Here is a 17,187-nt window from a genome sequence, read left to right on the forward strand (position 1 = left end):
CTATAACTTATCAAGGGTTCATGAGGGAGAGTGGGTGGGGGAGGGAGGGGGTAAAATGAAGAGCTGATATCAAGGGCTCAAGTAGAAAGAAAATGCTTTGAAAATGATGATGGCAGCATATGTGCTTGACACAATGGATGAATGTATGGATTGTGATAAGAGATGTAAGAACCAATAAAAGTATTTAATTAAACAAAAATTTAATATTCTACCTTGGGCTGTAAACTTCATTAAGCAAACCTGTATGATTACTAGTAGCCAGATGTTAAGTGCTAGTGAATTAATTCTGGCTTATAGCAGCCCCTGTACAATAAAATTAAATACTGCCTGAGTCTGTGTCATCACAGTAATTACTATGTTTGAGCACACTGTTGCAAAAAAATAATAAAATCAAAATGTTTATACTCTAGTCCATCCAGTACCCCCAGGGGGAAGTATCGTCCACTTTAGGCAACACTCGTGTGGATGCTGGGACTCTAGCAGCCAAGGCCTGGTCAGCAGGAGGTAGCGTCAGAGCATCCTCACCAGTGCTCCTGGGGTGCCTGGACCCTGGCTGGGACCTGCCCCCACAGAGCAGTAGTCATTTCTCTCCATCCAGCCCCAAAGCAAGACTCCAGAAGGCAGGCCAAAGAAATTACATTGCTCCCACTGGCTGGTGGTAGGGAAGGTGAGCAGGCTCTCCTAAAAAGAAAGGCACAGTGTGGCAATGAGCAGAAGCGGGCAGGTGCAGTTACCCACGGGCTGCCTGAAATCCTTGCTTCTTGGGTAAGCAGAGATTTGAGCATCACCAGACATGGAGGGCTGGTGGGAGACAGGCTCCCAAGAACATGCTGGCTCTGTACTTTAGGAGCAGTATCTCATAGTGCAGGGAGGGTTCTGGACAGCACGTCCTCCCAGGGACTCAGCAGGAAGTTAGGAGCTGGTTACTGGAAGATGCCAGGACGCTGGGCACCTATGCACTACCACCAGGACTCTCCCTGGGCTGTGAGGATGCAGTGGACTCTGGAGATAATGGACCCACCTTACTACCCGAGCCCCAGACCACGAAGAAGGAAGGCCCTGTCTTAAGATACACGAGGTTCTTCACACCTTTGAGCTGGCCAGCCTGAGAGGCCATATTTTCTACTCTGTCCCCTAAACATCTGAAGGTGGTTTCCTCTTTCCCTGCTGTCAGCCGAATAGGAAGACGTCTTTTCCCCTGGACACCAGCTCTCACTTTCTAAGAGGGATACATAGCACCAGTGGTGCTGTGACAGGGGAAGCACATGGAATGTGCCTGCTCAGGACCCCTGCTGGGCCTGATCTCAACCTCCAACCAAGCCTCCAGCAGGAGCAGCCCACAGCAAGGAGGTGCCAGCCGAGGGAAGCACATGGGAGTTGGGCACCTAAGGCACCTGCTTCTTGCTTATGGTTGATCTCAGCAACTGCTTGACCCAGTCCTGCTGGGTGGCGAGATGCCTGCCTCCAGAGCAGCACCTTCCCCCATAGCCGGGATAAGCCAGCAGACTCCCAGTTATGGGCTAGGGAGAGCTTAGACACCGAGGTGAACAGAATGCATTTGGAGGGCTGCTTTCCCACCCACCCTCAGACTTGGGCCAGCAGTCTGAGACCTGTATAAAAAGAGTGCTCCTTTCCAGCCCTCTTCCTCACTGCCCTAGAGCTCAGGCCAAGGAAGGCGCAGCCCCCATGCTAACCTGCTGTGCCCCCAAGGTTCTTAACAGGAATGGTGAACGAAATGCATCTACATGGGGAAAAATAAGAATAGCCAATACTACAGGGCCCTCACTCAACACAGTCAATCACAATAATACGTTAGTCTTACTTTGGCCAAGTCTACACTTTGACCCTGTATAATTCTAGGAATATATCATAAAGAAAATAAACTGAACAGGAGCTCAACAGTGTGAACCAGGGAACATGTGGCAACAAGTTGTACAAACACTGCATTTACCATCAACAGGGCTATGCACATTTATACGAGGGTGTACCAGCCAGCCACGGTAGAATGAGAAGCAACACTAACTCTATTTGCTCATAACATTCCTCTCTGGTCACAGTGAAACTGTTGTAAAGCAGTTTCGCTCGAACCTCTTTTTTGTGATGGCTGATTTAAGAGAAAAATTTTGTAGCGTTTGAGAAAAATGTTGCAGAAATTGTTGTAATGTTGAACACAGCTTACAAGGGCAGTGATATGGGAAAAACTCAAGTGCACAAGTGGTTTTCTCGTTTCAAAAAGGGTGAAATGTCGACGGATGACAAACCTCATCTGGACATTTATCAACTTCCTGAACAGATGAATATGTTGACAAAATCCATGCACTTGTGCTTGAAGACTGAGGATGGGTGATCGAAGAGATGAGGAAGTTATCTGGACTATCCTGGAGCCCACGGCTCAACACATTTTTTTTTTCCCAACACATATTTTTGGAAGGCATGGGAATAAGAAAGGTCATTGCGAAATTTGTGGCTCCAGTTCTAACTGACCAGAAAAATTGTCGACTGGAAACAGGCTATACTTTAAAAGAACAGCTCGGAAGCACCCACACTTCCCTCACCCCCCCTCCCCCCCAAGGTCACTACTGGTGATGAGGCATGGTGCTAGTCTGACAAACCTGAAACCAAACACCAATCAAATCACCTCGCCCAAAAAAGCTCGTCAAGTAAAATCAAAGATCAAGACGATGCTCATTTGTTTTTTTGATGGGAGGGGGATAGTGCATTTGGAGTTCATTCTACCAGGTCACGGTCAAGCTTTCTATTTAGAGGTTCTGAAAAGATTGCGTAACAGTGTGCCTGATTTGCGGCAGACGGGGGACTGGTTTTGCCAACACAACAACGCAAAAACAAAAACAGCATGGCTCTCTTGCCCCATGCAACTTACTCACCTGACCTCTCTCCGAGATTGAAGAGGGACATGAAAGGACAGTGGTTTGATGACATAAAAGAAGTAAAGAAAAAAACGAGGGAGGTGCTATCAGCCATCCAAACAGATGAGTTTGAAAAATGTTTCCAAGAATGGAATAGCAGATTAAACAAATGTATTAAATGTAGTGGAGAGTACTTTGAAGGTGATAAGGTTGTTTGGGGGAAAAAATTTTTTTTGGGTACCCCCTCATATATTGAAACAAAAAACTAATAAAACTACTAAGCTTAATAAAAAAATTCATTAAGTTGCATGGGCTAAGCCCAACAGAAACAGAAAGCAGTTTTGTTTCTATATACCAATAATGAATAACCTGAGGAAAACCTCTCATAACAGCATATAATACAATATGTAGAAAAAGTTATCAAGGAGGCAAGATCCTTACAACTGCAAAACACTGCTGAAATTTAAAACTCTCAAATAAATGGAAAGCCATTCTGTGTTCAGAGTGAAAACCTAGTAATATATATTTAACTTTACTATGAATCACTTTTCCACTCAATAATTCATACTTTTTTATGTCATTTATTGCGATCCCTAAAGTAATAACACATATCCCCTTTCCTCTGTGTTTCTCACTTCCATGCCTCCTGCGTTCCTAACCCTTCTCTCGCCTGGTGAACTTTGTCTTTGGACAAATGTCCCTTCCATCTCAAATGTTGATTATCAGGAGTGTAAACCTCCTACTGCGGTGATTCACCACACAGACCGATCACTTGGTGGAAAACTGAGCCACTGGGGCAAGTTCAGTTCCAGGCCCGAGGAGTACTAAGGACCAGTCTTGGGATTTGAAGATTTAAGATGTCAGCTCTACCATAAAGTGATCTGCAAAGACCCAAATCTTATTAAAATCCCAGCAGTCCATTTTGTTGACATGGAAAACCAATCTTCATATTCTTATTAAAATTGCAAGGGGCTCCAGATAGCCAAAACCATCTTCACAACAAAGAAAAAGGTAGGACTCACACTGCTTTCATTTCAAAGTATGTTACAAAGCCACAATATTCAAAACAATACGGTACTGGTATAAATAAAGAAGATGTATAGGCCAATGGAACCGTTTTTAAGAATTGTGAAACAAACCCACACATCTGTCTATGGTCAACTAGCTTTGACAAGGGTGCTGGATCCACACAACAGGGAAGGAAGAGTCTCTGTAACAAATGGGTGTCTTGGGTAACTGACACTCCATCTGCAAAAGAAGGGACCTGGACCCTAATCAAATACACAATGGAATATTTTTTAGCCATGAAGAGAAATGAATTTTTGATACATGCCACAGGTATAAAAGAACCAAATACCGTACGAGCCCATGTACACGGAATATCCAGAGCAGGCAAAGGCATAGAGGCCAAAGAAGACTGGTGGCTGCCAGCAGTGGGAAGAGGAAAATCAAGGAGGAAGACTCTGTAACCCTTGCATGGCCTGTGAGATGCTTCTTGTGGGTTGTGCATAACCCTAAAGAAGTCCCATGGGCGGGCTAAGCAAGGAGGAGGAATGGAAAGGAAACACAGGGAGAAGTGGGATAAGCGTTCTTACTTAGGGTTTGCAAACAATGGCATGAAACAAAATGTGCATGAATTATTGGATGAAAACACAAATCTAAGGGTCGACTTGCATAAGTCAAATCCTACGTGCATCCTCACCACCTATCAGGTCTACTAGGAGAGGGTTTCTAGGGAGTAAAATTACAATCCAAAGAGGGAAAACAACCCTGCTTCTGTTTTTTACCCTAAATGTACAATCATAATAGCAACAATAGCTAATGCCTTTCAAGCACTTAACCATGTGCCAGATCCTGCTCCTAAATAATTTTCACACATTGAATTCATTTAATGCACATAAAACCCCTATGATTTTGTTGTTCTTAATACCGGTACTGTGCCATCTCCCTCATGCAACCCCACGCATGCCAAGAGTAGAACTCCATGGGTTTTCAATATCCGATTTGATAGAGCAACCAGGTCTTTCTTCCAGGTGCTTCTGGGTAGACTCAAAACTTCTCAGCTTTCAGTTAGCAGCTGAGCATGCTTGCATCATCAAGATTCTATCCCCATTATACAGGTAAGAAAACAGAGACAAGGAAGTGTGTGCCACCAAGGTTAGGAGTAAGTGGCTCATGGAGGAGAGTCAGTTCCTGCATCAAGAAGGACCCTAAGGTAAAAGAGGCGGTGGAAAATCCTTGCTTTGAGACTAGGTCTCTGTGTAAGGGCGCCCAGTATGCTCCTGCTATCCATACCTGCCTGCCGGCCTCACCCTCTTTAATGAGAAGATACTACCAAGATGATTAGGAGGCCAACCAAGAAGGGCTTCCGTCAAGACTGAATGACCCGACCCTTTTCCTGCTGGCCTGGTTCCAGGGACCACAGACAGCGTGTCGCGCCTCTGCATAGGCTGGGTAGCAGCACAGGGTCTGCAGTCATGGGGCGTGTGTTGAGGTAGAACACGGGGTACTGCTCTCACCCCCTCTTGCCATGCCTACCTTCTCTTAGATTAAGGTGACCAGATGTCCCGTTTTTGGTGGGACAGTCCCGATTTTTGGCGTTTTTTAAAAGTCCCAATTTTTGGAAAGAATGCATGACAAGCTAGGGAATGGTCTATTTGGTCTATATAGACCAAATTTTTAATCAAGAACACCCCCTCATCCCGTCAATGGTCACCTTATCTTAGACACTTCCTTGCCTGAGGCACAAAAAGTCCAATTCATCTTTTCTTTGGTCCCCTGGGCTACAGTGGCCACTCTCTTTAAGCCTTTCCAGCCTCCCTCTCTGGGTCTCACCACCGAGAGGCTGGGGGCAGGGGCTCTGGCAAGGAAAAGGAGGAAAAGCTACAATGCAGTGTGTTTTTGTACCTGTTACTGTAACTGGTTCGGACAGCCTGTTTTACAGACAAGGAACCAGCCGTCCAAAGAGCTCGAGGAGCAAAAGCAGCACTAACCATCCCCTGGCCTGATCTCTCGCTGTCAGTCTACCTCCCGCAGCAAATGCCCAGCGTCCATATTCCCCTGCAGGAGGTCAGAATGGAGTTCAGGCACGATGGGGTCCTCCAGATTCAAAGGGATTGAGGGGGAAACCAGCCAACAATGACAACAACAAATAAACTTTTATTAACTGAAAGCCTGAGGTTCTGAATCCACCCAGAGATGCCTGGGACATGGGTCTGGGCATCAGCTTGTGAAAAGCCACAGCCTTGTAAACGCTACGGAATGGTTCTTCTCTGTTCACACAGGGTCCATGAGTCAGACTCGTTTTGACAGCAACCAGCGGCAGCAGCTGGACGAGAGCCGGAAAGCCCAGTGGGTAGGGTGGGAGGAAGCTAGAAAGGGAGGCAACAGTAAAGAGACAGTAAAGGTTGAGGTGTGGAGCTGAGAGAGGCAGGTACCAGTTCTAGCCAGCAGGGGCTGAGGAGGGCCATTTTGGAAAGGACAGAAGTCCCTTTTGATTATTTAAGGCACTCTGTCCCTGTCACCCAGGACCCCTGGTGGGGCATGCAGGTTAGACACTGGGCGGTTACCCACAAGGTCACCAGTTTGAACCCACCAGCATGCTTGGGAGAAAGATGAGGCTGCTTCTGCTCCTGTAAGAGTTATAGCCTCGGAAACCCAAAGTGGGCAGTTCTGCTTTGTCCCACAGGGTCACTGTGAGCAGACTGAACTCCATGGCCGAGAAGATGAGCCCTGCCCTTCAACTTCTGCTCTTCCTTCATCAAGGGCTGGCACCCCAAAGCAGATGGGCAGGACCTCTGCAGCTGATCTTGTCTAACCCTCACCTTTTAGACACGAGGACACATGCCCAGAGGTAACATCACTTCCCAGCGACCCCGCTGCTCTCCAGAACATCACATGGCCCGCAGCTGAACCCTCCACTTGTGGGGAGCGCTCGTACAGCTGTCAGTCCCTCTCATGATCCAGGTCAGAGGACAGGTACCATCTTGCTGACTCTCCAAGCTCTTCCCATTACAGAGACTGACCCATTTGAGGTAAATCCTCATGCACTCCACCCCACCCCGAGAGGTCTGTGTGATGAAGTAAAAATTCTTCATATGACTCTTCTACCCATCTCTATAATTCCCACACCAAATGATTGCTGTGGCTATACAAACAGGGCGTGTTAACACTAATGGAGGGGATTGGTCCGTTTCTGTCACCACCCTACCCACCCACCCCACCTATATGGATGAGCCATCTTTGAAGCAGCAACAGAGAGAGAAAGGGCAGCATCATTTGGTAGAGCATGTTCAAGATCTTGGTCTGAAGTGACAGAGGCCACTGAGACCAGCTACATCCAAGGCTGGCACAGAGACTCAGAGCAGCAGCACTAAGGCGAGGCAGACCCCTTTTCCTCATGTGGCCTGAGATTCTGGCATTGTGGGCCAGAGTTGACAGCTGGGCTAGCTTACTGGCCCATGGAGGCAAAGGCTTACGCTCACATGGCTCAGAGACTAAGAAGAGGAGAGAGACTTGCCTACCATGTGACTGAGAGGCTGAGGACCAGAAGGAGACCAGTGACTGTGTCCTTACTGTTTGTGATAATCTATTGATTTCCCTAATAAACCCCCTTAATGAGCAGTGTCTGAGTTCTCTGTGGCCATCACAACGAATTATCGAACCTAGTGATAGATACAGGTTGGTGTCAGAATAAGTAAAGAAGGATGGAGCATGGAGGTTTGCCTGACCCCTGCCAGAGGAGGCTGGCTATGTCCACCTCCACTGATCAACTTCCTGTTTGTCTGATACTCTGATGGGGAACAGTGCCAAGTTTAACCCCAATCTCACCCTCATACAGAATCCTGCTAGGGAAAACAGATGGACAAGGGAAACACTACACCTGAGTTTTCTATCTTGTACCGGGAACCCAAATGTCCCTGTGCCCAAGGCTGGGGAGCACTCAAGTGTCTGCTCAGAGTGCAGACGGCTCCCACCCCTGTCCACCTTCAGCTTCCAGTTCCTCTGAGTGCTCCCTTACTGGTTCTCCCAGGCTTCTCTTCCCTTCCTCTCCAGCCCAATGGCCCCGGCCAGGTGCCCACTCAAGAACACAGCACACCTTGGCTGGCCACTCAGCTCTCTCTGCCTTCTCACTGGTCCCCAGCCACCTCCTGTGGCTGCCGGGCATCATCCTACCCATACACTGTCTAGCCCTTAATGGTGTGAGGTGCTTGCTACTACAATGGAATTAGATACACTATAGAATGGTTTTTCCTTTTGAGGGAGGGTCCTGTACGTCGGGCCAAACCAGACCAAAGTCAACATGTGCGAGGTCAGGGCAGTGCCTGCCCAGGCTGAGCCTCCCTGCCCCATGAACCACCAGTGCTCACAGTCTCTAAGACACCTGGCCCAACTCCTGGCACCTCGCTCTGGGTATATGAAGCCCTCCTGAGGCAGCTCTAACTCATCCTTAGAAATGCTTGTGTGCCCCACCATTCACAATGGAGGGGTCCAGACTTTGTGAAAGCAAGAATACACGGATATGCCAGGTAAGGTTCTAGCACTTAAGGTGTGTCAACATTTAATCCCCAGCAACCCTGAGGTATGTATCTGCCATACCAAATCAAGGTACAGAGGTGACTGAATCTGTCACCACAGGTAACACACAGTCATTGTGTCCCAGCAGGGGGGCGGGGGGCGACCCAGCAGGCCTCTGTCAGCATGGGGAGCATCCCTGGACCTCCTCTCCAGCTTAGCTTACCTTCTTCCTCAGCCAGATCCCAAACCCTAAGGGCACCAACACAGACAGTCATGCCTGGGCTTTCCACCCATCCTGGAGACAGCAGTGGGGTGACAGCTTTGGGCACCAGGTCTCGTCAATTTATCCAGAGCCTCCTCTTTCCGCTCCCCACCTCCAGGAGCTCACCTGAGCATGTAGGGCTGCAGCAGTAGTGGCAGTCGGGTAGGTGAATGCAGCATGTGAGATAGCTGGGGTCAGCTCTGTAGTGTACAGAGGGTAGGGTGCCCAGGCCTCTGGAGACGCAGGGATCAGAGCAGCCCCCATTAGGTCATCTACAATGGGGGACAATGGGTCAAATCATCAGAACATAGCTGGTTTCTCCCTCTACCATCCATCCCTTTTCAGACCAAAAAGGAGATTCAGCACTGTGATTCAGCACTGTGCTTCAGCCACTGTCCTCCCAGCCAGGTCAGACTCCAGATGTCCTGAGGCCGGGCGGGGAAACTGCATTAACCCAGCCTCACCTCATGAATCTCCCCATCTACTTCTGAGATGCTCTCAGAGGGCCCCAGACCACCCCAATTAGAGAAATCACAGAGGACTTTAGGGATGTCAGGCACCCTGACAGACAGCTCAGGTCTTCAGGCCATCTTAGAGGAGAAAGGAAGTCAGCAGGCAGCAGAGATGGGCAGCCAGGAGCCCATTGGGAACAGGCAAACCTGAGTGTCTGCTGTCTATAAGCAAGTCCACAAGGGCTCCCGCGGGCCAAGCACCAGGGCGGCGCTGAGAGCTACTCACAAGGATCCCGTGCAATGAAGTGTGCTCCCAGCGAGGGGTGAGCACTGGAGGGATTGGGTGTCGCCATGAGCTTGCTCTTGGCCATCTTGGTGTTGGCCTTGGCAAACTCTAGCCTCAGGGTCTGCGGGTTCTCTGGGTCAAAACGAATACCCTACACAGGGAGGAAAGAAAAGAGAAGACTTGACTCGGCAGGATCCAGCCTACCAAGTGCAGTGGGTACAGAAGACCCAGAGAGACTGAGGGAGGAGAAATGCTGCCTGGGCCCTGGGGGAGAAATGGCCTTGGGTGTGCACGGACCTTGCAAGTCCAGGACTCTGCTGGGAGGGTGAGCAAGGAAGTATATGGCCCTTCCTTGAGCACAGAGGTTGAGGGTGGGAGTGAGGGGGTGCCTAAAGAGGAGCAGGGACACCGCTACCCAAGAGGATATGGGTCAGAGAAAGCGCCAATTGCCCCTACTCACGTTCAATGCATTCTTGGCCGCTTCTGCTCCTGCCCGGTTGTCAAAGATCACAAAGCCAACAGGCTAGTGGGAAAAAGGAGAGAACACCCTGCATCTCTCCCAACACCCCACCCCTTCCCAGAGGAGACCTGCCATTTCACTAGAAAGCACATTTGTCCCACTGATAAAAGATAATAAAAAGGAGGTTTGAGCATACTGCAGCCTAGAGCCTTCCCTCCCGGGCAGCACACCATAGGGAGCACTCCTGGGCTGGCAAGGTCTTACTTTCTTCATCACACACCACCTTCCCTAAACAGGCAGAAAACATCCCAGTGTATCCCAGGAAAGGGGACCTCAATGCATCAAGGAGATGGGAAGGTCCCAGGTTCAATTGAAGGACAGCAGGTTGAAATCATCTTCAAACTCATGTCAACTAGACCCTGTTTGGCCTCAGAAAGCTCTGGGCACTGGCCCTTCCTTTTGGGGGCCAGGTTGCTTGGTAAAGAGGAGACATCCCCAATAGTTGCCCTTCCATCAGCCCAGAACAGAGATGGCCCCAGTGGCCAGAAGCCTCAGTGTCCCCTGAGCAGGCAGTCTGGGATGGGAATTACCTGTCTTGATGTGAGCTTGATCAGGGACCCTTCGTACCCCTGTGGAGAGAGGGGGCAGTGAATAGGAAAGGTCAGAGCCTGTAGGGATATCCCAGGCCCTCTCCACCAGCCTCATGTTTCCCCAGAACACACCTGCATCCTTCTCAGCCCCTACCTGCCCCACCCATGCTGTGCATCCCAGGGCCCTGCACACAGGCACAGTGCTCACCAGTGCATGGGTAAACACCCATGTGCTACACTGCTTATAATCCTGGATCACGGACCCTAACTTTCTCCTTTGTCAACTGAAAAGGCTACAACTGAACCTCAAAGATCCCTTACACGGTAAAGTCTATTAGATTCTCTGTTGTCCCCACGTTACAGACAAGCGTTTCAGAGGGGCAACGCAACTTGACTGGAGGTGTCTATGAAGGAGTGCCACCAGCCTAGAGGCCCAGGTCTGTGACCAGATTCTGACACGCTTTCCTTCCTGCTGCCCCGGGCCAAGCGGAAGCCACCCGCCTACTAACCTCTGCCCCAGGCTCACCTTGAATGGCCGGAAGAGTAGGTAGAGTTCTCTGGGTTTAATGTCCACCGGGAGGCCACTGACAAATAACGTTCGGACCTGGGAACAGAATGACAGCAGTCATCAGGCCAGGGACTTGAGTCCTTCTCCTTCTGGAGCCTGGAGAAGAATTCTGTCTACTTCCTGGGTCTCCTTTGGGTATGGAAGCAAATTCCGGATGAGTCAAAAAGTAGTGCCACAGGGGTGGGAGGGGGCATGCCTAGTTCACATATGCACGAGTGGATGGCTGCAGAAACGTGGTCCCAGTAATACACTTCTCTTAGTCTCCTGAGGGTGCCTTCATAAGAAGAAGAAAAACAACAAAAATGGCCTAGCAAACAGTGACTCTGAGAGGATCTGCGGGCCAGTTAAGGCACGGCGTTCAGTCCAGAAGGTTGTGGAGCCTGTTCTTTTAGAATCAAAAAGGGTCATCTTGATAGATTTTCTCAAAAGACACAAGACAATCCACCACAGGTGATTATTAGGAAGTTTCAAGAAAATCAAGAACTGTGCAGGTGAAAAAAAGGGCAGGAGAGTTGTACTGAGAAATTTTTCCATCACAACGATGTACCTACTTGCTTTTCAAGAGCAGCTCGCTGTTCGCTCAGAATTCCATCAGGGAGCCTTATGCCATTTACCCCAGATCTTTGGTCTTGCCTCTTCAGGCTACCGTATATATCTGTGTATGAGCCAAGTTTTTCAGCACATTTCTTATGCAGTTTTTGTGGTAAAATTAGGTGCCTCAGCTGATATTCAGGTAGCTTATACTAGAGTACATTTGGTACTTTGTTTCTAAACTCAAAGAACATTTTAAAAGAACATGATTCAGGTCTCATGAGGATGCCAAAACAGCCATTTTAATGAGCTAAACACTGAATGGTACAGAATTCTTAGAGGAAAGGTTAGAGGGATAGAAACACTGTGTTCAACTGTGCAGACTTTGGGAAAAACAGTGATGGAAACCATTTGTTCACTGGCCAAGGAACCCTCAAACATCAGCTTCTACAACAGAAACCAGAAGGTGCCAAGCTACCACTACCAACTACCATGGTGGGTTCACATTAGAAATATCCTGGAGACTGGAGGAGGAAAACGTGGGACAAAATCATAAGAGACCAGGCCTCCCACTGAAACAGAGATAGGTAGAACCCCAAAACTATGCCTTTAGTCACCCCTCCTGGTCTGGAAAAGACCTCATCCCCAGCTCAATTTCCAGCCAACCAGAAGACGGGTCTCTGATGGGAACAACAAGGCTTGTGTGGTAAGCACACCTTTAGACTAACCATGTAAGACTGAGAGAGCACTACAGACCTGAGGACAGAGCTCAGAGTTAAACACAGGGAGAAGTGGGATAGTACATTGAGGGGATTGCAGTTAATGGAATAAAACAAAATGTGTATGAAATGTTGACATAACGGATAATTGAGTGTGTAGACCTAGATAGAGAGTATGTCGAGACACAATAGAATAGGGATATACAGCAAGGGGGGGGGGATCAAACATTTTTGTTATTTTTAGTGTCTGAGTTACCCCAGTTTCATGAGAAAAATGCCCTGGTGGGGGCATCAATGAAGTGCTGGGCTGCCAACTGAAAGGTTGGCAGTTTGAGCCTGCCCAGTAGCTATGGAGAGAGACCTAGGGATCTGTTCCTTGATTCTCTTGACCCACTGCTGACTCATAACAGACCTCTCTCTCTTTGTTTCCAAAACTGTAACTGTTTATGAGAGTACAAAACCCAGTCTTTCTCCCCAAGAGCTGCTGGTGGTTTTGAACTGCCAACCATGCAGATGGCAGCCCAACACATAACCACTACACAACCAGGGCTCCATGGTTACTGCCAGGAAAACCTCAAAGGGCAGTTCTACTCACATGGGGTCACTATGAGTCAAGAGTGATTGGCACTTCCCAAAGCCCTCCTTTCTGTAGGCGCATAGTACCCTAGAGGAGGCATTCTCAAGTGCCGGATGCCTGTGTGGGTGTGGACAGTCTGCCTGAGAAGAACAGATCTTGGTTCTGTAAGGGCACAGCCTAAGGAAGGTTTCCTGAAGAATGATCATTTCCACTTCACCTAATGTCATCAGCCAAGCAAGCGTACATCTCAACGCACACTGGCCCTACCATGCTACCTCAACTGAACCAAGACCCCAAACCCACTGCCACTGGGTCAATTCTGACTCATAGCGACCATACAGGGTAGAGTAGACCTGGCTTTTGAGGGTTCTGAGACGGTAAATCTTTGTAGGAACAGACAGCCTCATCTTTCTCCCTGGGAGCAGCTGGTACGCTTGAACTGCTGACCTTATGGTTAGCAGTCTAAAAAACTAACCATTTTGGACTTCTGGGAAGATGGCAACTGAATAACAAATTCCAGAAGGACGCTACAGAAATCAGGCCAGGAGAGGGAGAGTTGCTTAGAGGGAATTTTAACACTGCTGGATCACAGGAGGAGCATCATAAAGGTAAGTAGGCAGAGACCCACAAGGTTTAGAGGGGCTGGGGGGTTTTGGCTTACCACAGTGGAGGCCAGCTAGGGCTTGATCTTAGCCCCACCACTGTCTCTGCTGGGAGCCGGGACCATTTGGAGCCCGAGTCAGGGCTTAATCTCAACACAGCCAGTTTGCTGCAGCCTGCCTCGGGGGCTGGGACTAAACCCTTGCAGTTCCATGAGCAGGGATCAGCTACATTGTTACTTTTGTTTCCCTCTCTTCTCTCCATCCCCTCCTAAATCTTGAAGGGGCTTTTTCTCAACACAGCCACAGCTTGCTGCGCCACCGCCTCCTCGGGGCAGGGACTAAACCCTTGCAGCTCCATGGGCAGGGAACAGGGCTCAGCTGCATTGTTACTTTTGTTTCCCTCTCTTCTCTATCCCCCCACAGACTTAGCTGGCTTTTTAATTTTTTTCTCCTTTGTCTCTTTCCTGTTCTCAAACTCCAGTGACTACCTCCAGACCACTCCCTTTAGCCTAGGGCATTTACGCCTGCGCCACACCCAGCTAGGTGAGCTTCACCCTGTGCAGCTAGCCCAAGGCTGGGGAAAGCCCTGCCAACCTCCACCAGGGGATACTCTGCCCAACTTCTTACAGGGGAATTCCTGCCTGTGTGCCTGGGGGGGGGGGAACACTTATTTTCCCTCTGTTGTCCCATGTGACTGAGGGAACTTCCTCCTGCCTACCTTACTGCCACATACAGGCCTAAGGCAGCTCGACCAACACTCATCAACATTCCAAGCTGCTGCAGGATCCTTTGCCCAACCTCCACAACACCAAATCAGGCAACCCACCTGCCTTCTGGGCACTCCGCTGACAGGGAAACCACAGGAGGATAAAGTGGTAGTTTAATTCCATAGTGAAATTAGCTGTAGGCAGGTCTAAGAAGCATTCCTACAAGTCTCCCAGAGAGAGCCAGTGCTCTTCGACTCCCTGGAAAATGGCACCTGGCTCCTCTAAAACGACCCAAAGCAAACAGCCATTAGCCCCAAAAACCTTAAACAAAAGACAGGAGAAACAAAAGGTAATGGCAGAAGATGTCCTGAACATAACAACATGCATAGAAGAAGCAGACATTGAGCTGCTACACAAAGAAATTTTCAAAATGCTGCTTGGAGTCATACAGGATTTGAAGGAAACAATACAGAAAAAGGATGAAATGATAGAGGAGATGAAGTTCATACACCAAAGGGAAATACAAGAAGAGCTTAGGGAGATAACAAAAACCATTAGCAGAAACACGGACCTCGAGATCGGCTGGAGGAAGCAGAGAACCGACAAGAGGACAGTCAAGCAGATTTTAACAAACACAAACAAAAATCTAAGATCATCAGAGAAGTTGAAGAAAACCTAAGAGCTATGTCTGATGCTATGCAGAGGAACAACATTAGAATTATTGGCTTACTGGAGGAAGACACAACAAAGAAGTTGTCTCTCAACAATAGTGAGAGAATTCTTGGAGGAAAACTTCCCCAGCTTTATATATGAAAACGAGACAACCATTCAGGAGGCTGAAAGAACACCAGCTAGACTGAATTCCAAGAAGTCACCAAGGCACATAATAGTTAAGCTATCCAACTTTGAGGAAAAGGAGAAAATCATGAGAGCAGATATGGAAAAACAATCACATATAAAGGTTCCCAAATAAGAATATGCTCAGACCTATCAGCAGGAACTATGAAGAACAGGAGAGAGTGGAGTAACATATTCCAAAAATTAAAGGAAAACAATGAAAACCCAAGAATACTCTACCCAGCCAAATGATCAATCAAGATAGATGGAGAAGAGTCTTCACAGACAAAGAAAAATTTAAAAAATATGTTAGGAGAAACCCAGTCCTACAAAAGATCCTTGCCAACCCAGTATGGGCAGAAAAACAACACTCACCAAGCATAAATAAGAGACTGCCACATAAAACGACCTCACCCAGAGGGCAACAAAGAGAAAACAGACCCCAAGATAACATTGGCTTAAGGATGAAAAGAAGTCAAGAATGATACACACACAACACACACACTCGAATGCACAACACACTAATGAGAAAGGAAGGTAGGAAAACACCCAACACAAAAGGTATAAGATGACACCACAGAGTCTGTTTATGGAGATAATAACCCTGAATATCAATGGCCTGAACTTAGGCATTAAAAGACTCAGGCTAGCAGACTGGCTTAGAAAACACAACCCATCAATCTGCTGCCTACAGGAGACACATCTCAAGGTTACAGATAAAAATTGACTGAGAATCAAAGGCTGGAGAAAGGCATACCAAGCAAACAGTGATTCAAAAGAAGCAGGGGTTGCAATCCTAATCTCAGATAAAATTGATCTTGAAGTGCAAACCATAAAAAGAGATAAGGAGGGACACTATATAATGCTCAAGGGAATGACAGACAAAGAACCACTAAGCATTGTAAACATATATTCCCCGAATGAGAGACCGGCTGAATACGTCAACCAAGCACTCCAAAAAGATGAAAAAAGAAATCACAGCCTCAACAATTATAGCAGGTGACTTTAATACACTGCTCTCTGAGAAAAAAAACAAGAGCAAACAATTGGAGGATGAATAACTCTCTACTGCAAAAGGAATGCATACTGGCACAGATCAGAGATGAAATTAGGAAATTTCTAGAAACCAACGAGAATGAGAACACGATGAACCAAAACTTATGGGACACAGCAAAGACAGTGATCAGAGGAAGATTCATAGCAATACATGCACACCTGAGAAAGGAAGAAAGACTCATGATTGATATGATGGCACAAAATTTACGACAACTAGAACAGAGTTAGTAGGACAATCCTACTAATAGCAAAAGAAAATAAATTATAAAAATCAGGGCTGAGATTCAGGAGAGGGAAAATAAGAAAACTATGGAAAAAATTAATGCTGCTAAATGTTGGTTCTTTGACAGGATTAACAGAATCTACAGACCGCTGGCAAACCTAACACAGAAAGGAGGGAACAAATTTCAATAGCAAGAATAAGGGATGAAAGAGGAGACATTACAAAAGACCCTAATGAAATCAAAAGGATAATTATACAGTACTACAAAGGATTGTATTCCAATGAATTCAACAACTTGGAAGACATGGACAAATTCTTGGAGAAACAATCCCTCCCTAGACTGTCCCCAAAGGCTGTCAAGAATCTCAATAGACCCATAGCAATAGAAGAAAATACACAAGGTTATCAAGGGATTATCAACAAAAAATTGCCTGGACCAGATGGTTTCACTGGAGAATTCTACCAAGCATTTAGGGAAGAACTAACACCAATCCTACACAAACTCTTCTAGAACATTGAAAAAGTCGGCAAACTCCCAAACTCCTTCTATGAAGCTAGTATAACTCTGATACCAAAACCAGGCAAGGATCCCACAAGAATTGAGAACTACAGACCAATATCCCTAATGAACATCAATGCAAAAATCCTTTATCAAAATATTGGCCAATAGAATACAAAAGTCTATAAAATAAATAATTCACCATGACCACGTGGGATTCATACCAGGGATGCAGGGATGGTTCAACATACGAAAGACCATTAATATCATTCGCCACATTAACATGAAAAACTCTAAGAACCACATTATAATATCGATAAATACAGAAAAAGCATTCGACAACATCCAACACCAATTCCTGTTTAAGACACTTGAGAAGATAGGAATGGAAGGAAAATTCCTCAAGACAATACAAGCTAAATATGAAAGACCAA

At 47.3% G+C, this 17,187-nt stretch overlaps 1 protein-coding gene across 3 annotated transcripts in view; it reads right to left on the bottom strand.

The window, feature by feature from the left end:
* The window catches only part of RBPMS2 (RNA binding protein, mRNA processing factor 2), a 46,933-nt gene that overhangs the window by 3,466 nt on the left and 26,280 nt on the right, over positions 1 to 17,187 (bottom strand). For 2 of the 3 annotated variants that reach the window (XM_045285729.1, XM_004711921.2), the window contains exons 2-6: positions 10,961 to 11,038; positions 10,435 to 10,473; positions 9,845 to 9,907; positions 9,385 to 9,535; positions 8,773 to 8,918 (exon numbers count right to left, since the gene is read on the bottom strand). In XM_045285729.1, coding sequence (XP_045141664.1) covers positions 8,773 to 8,918; positions 9,385 to 9,535; positions 9,845 to 9,907; positions 10,435 to 10,473; positions 10,961 to 11,038 — 477 coding nt within the window. Of the gene's footprint in view, positions 1 to 6,006; positions 6,239 to 8,772; positions 8,919 to 9,384; positions 9,536 to 9,844; positions 9,908 to 10,434; positions 10,474 to 10,960; positions 11,039 to 17,187 lie in introns of those variants that run through there. The other variant, XM_045285728.1, reaches the window with a different exon arrangement.

The sequence above is a fragment of the Echinops telfairi genome, unplaced genomic scaffold, assembly GCF_000313985.2.
Source record: "Echinops telfairi isolate 266 unplaced genomic scaffold, ASM31398v2 ScPeMD7_7475;HRSCAF=8513, whole genome shotgun sequence".
NCBI classification, from domain to species: Eukaryota; Metazoa; Chordata; class Mammalia; order Afrosoricida; family Tenrecidae; genus Echinops; species Echinops telfairi.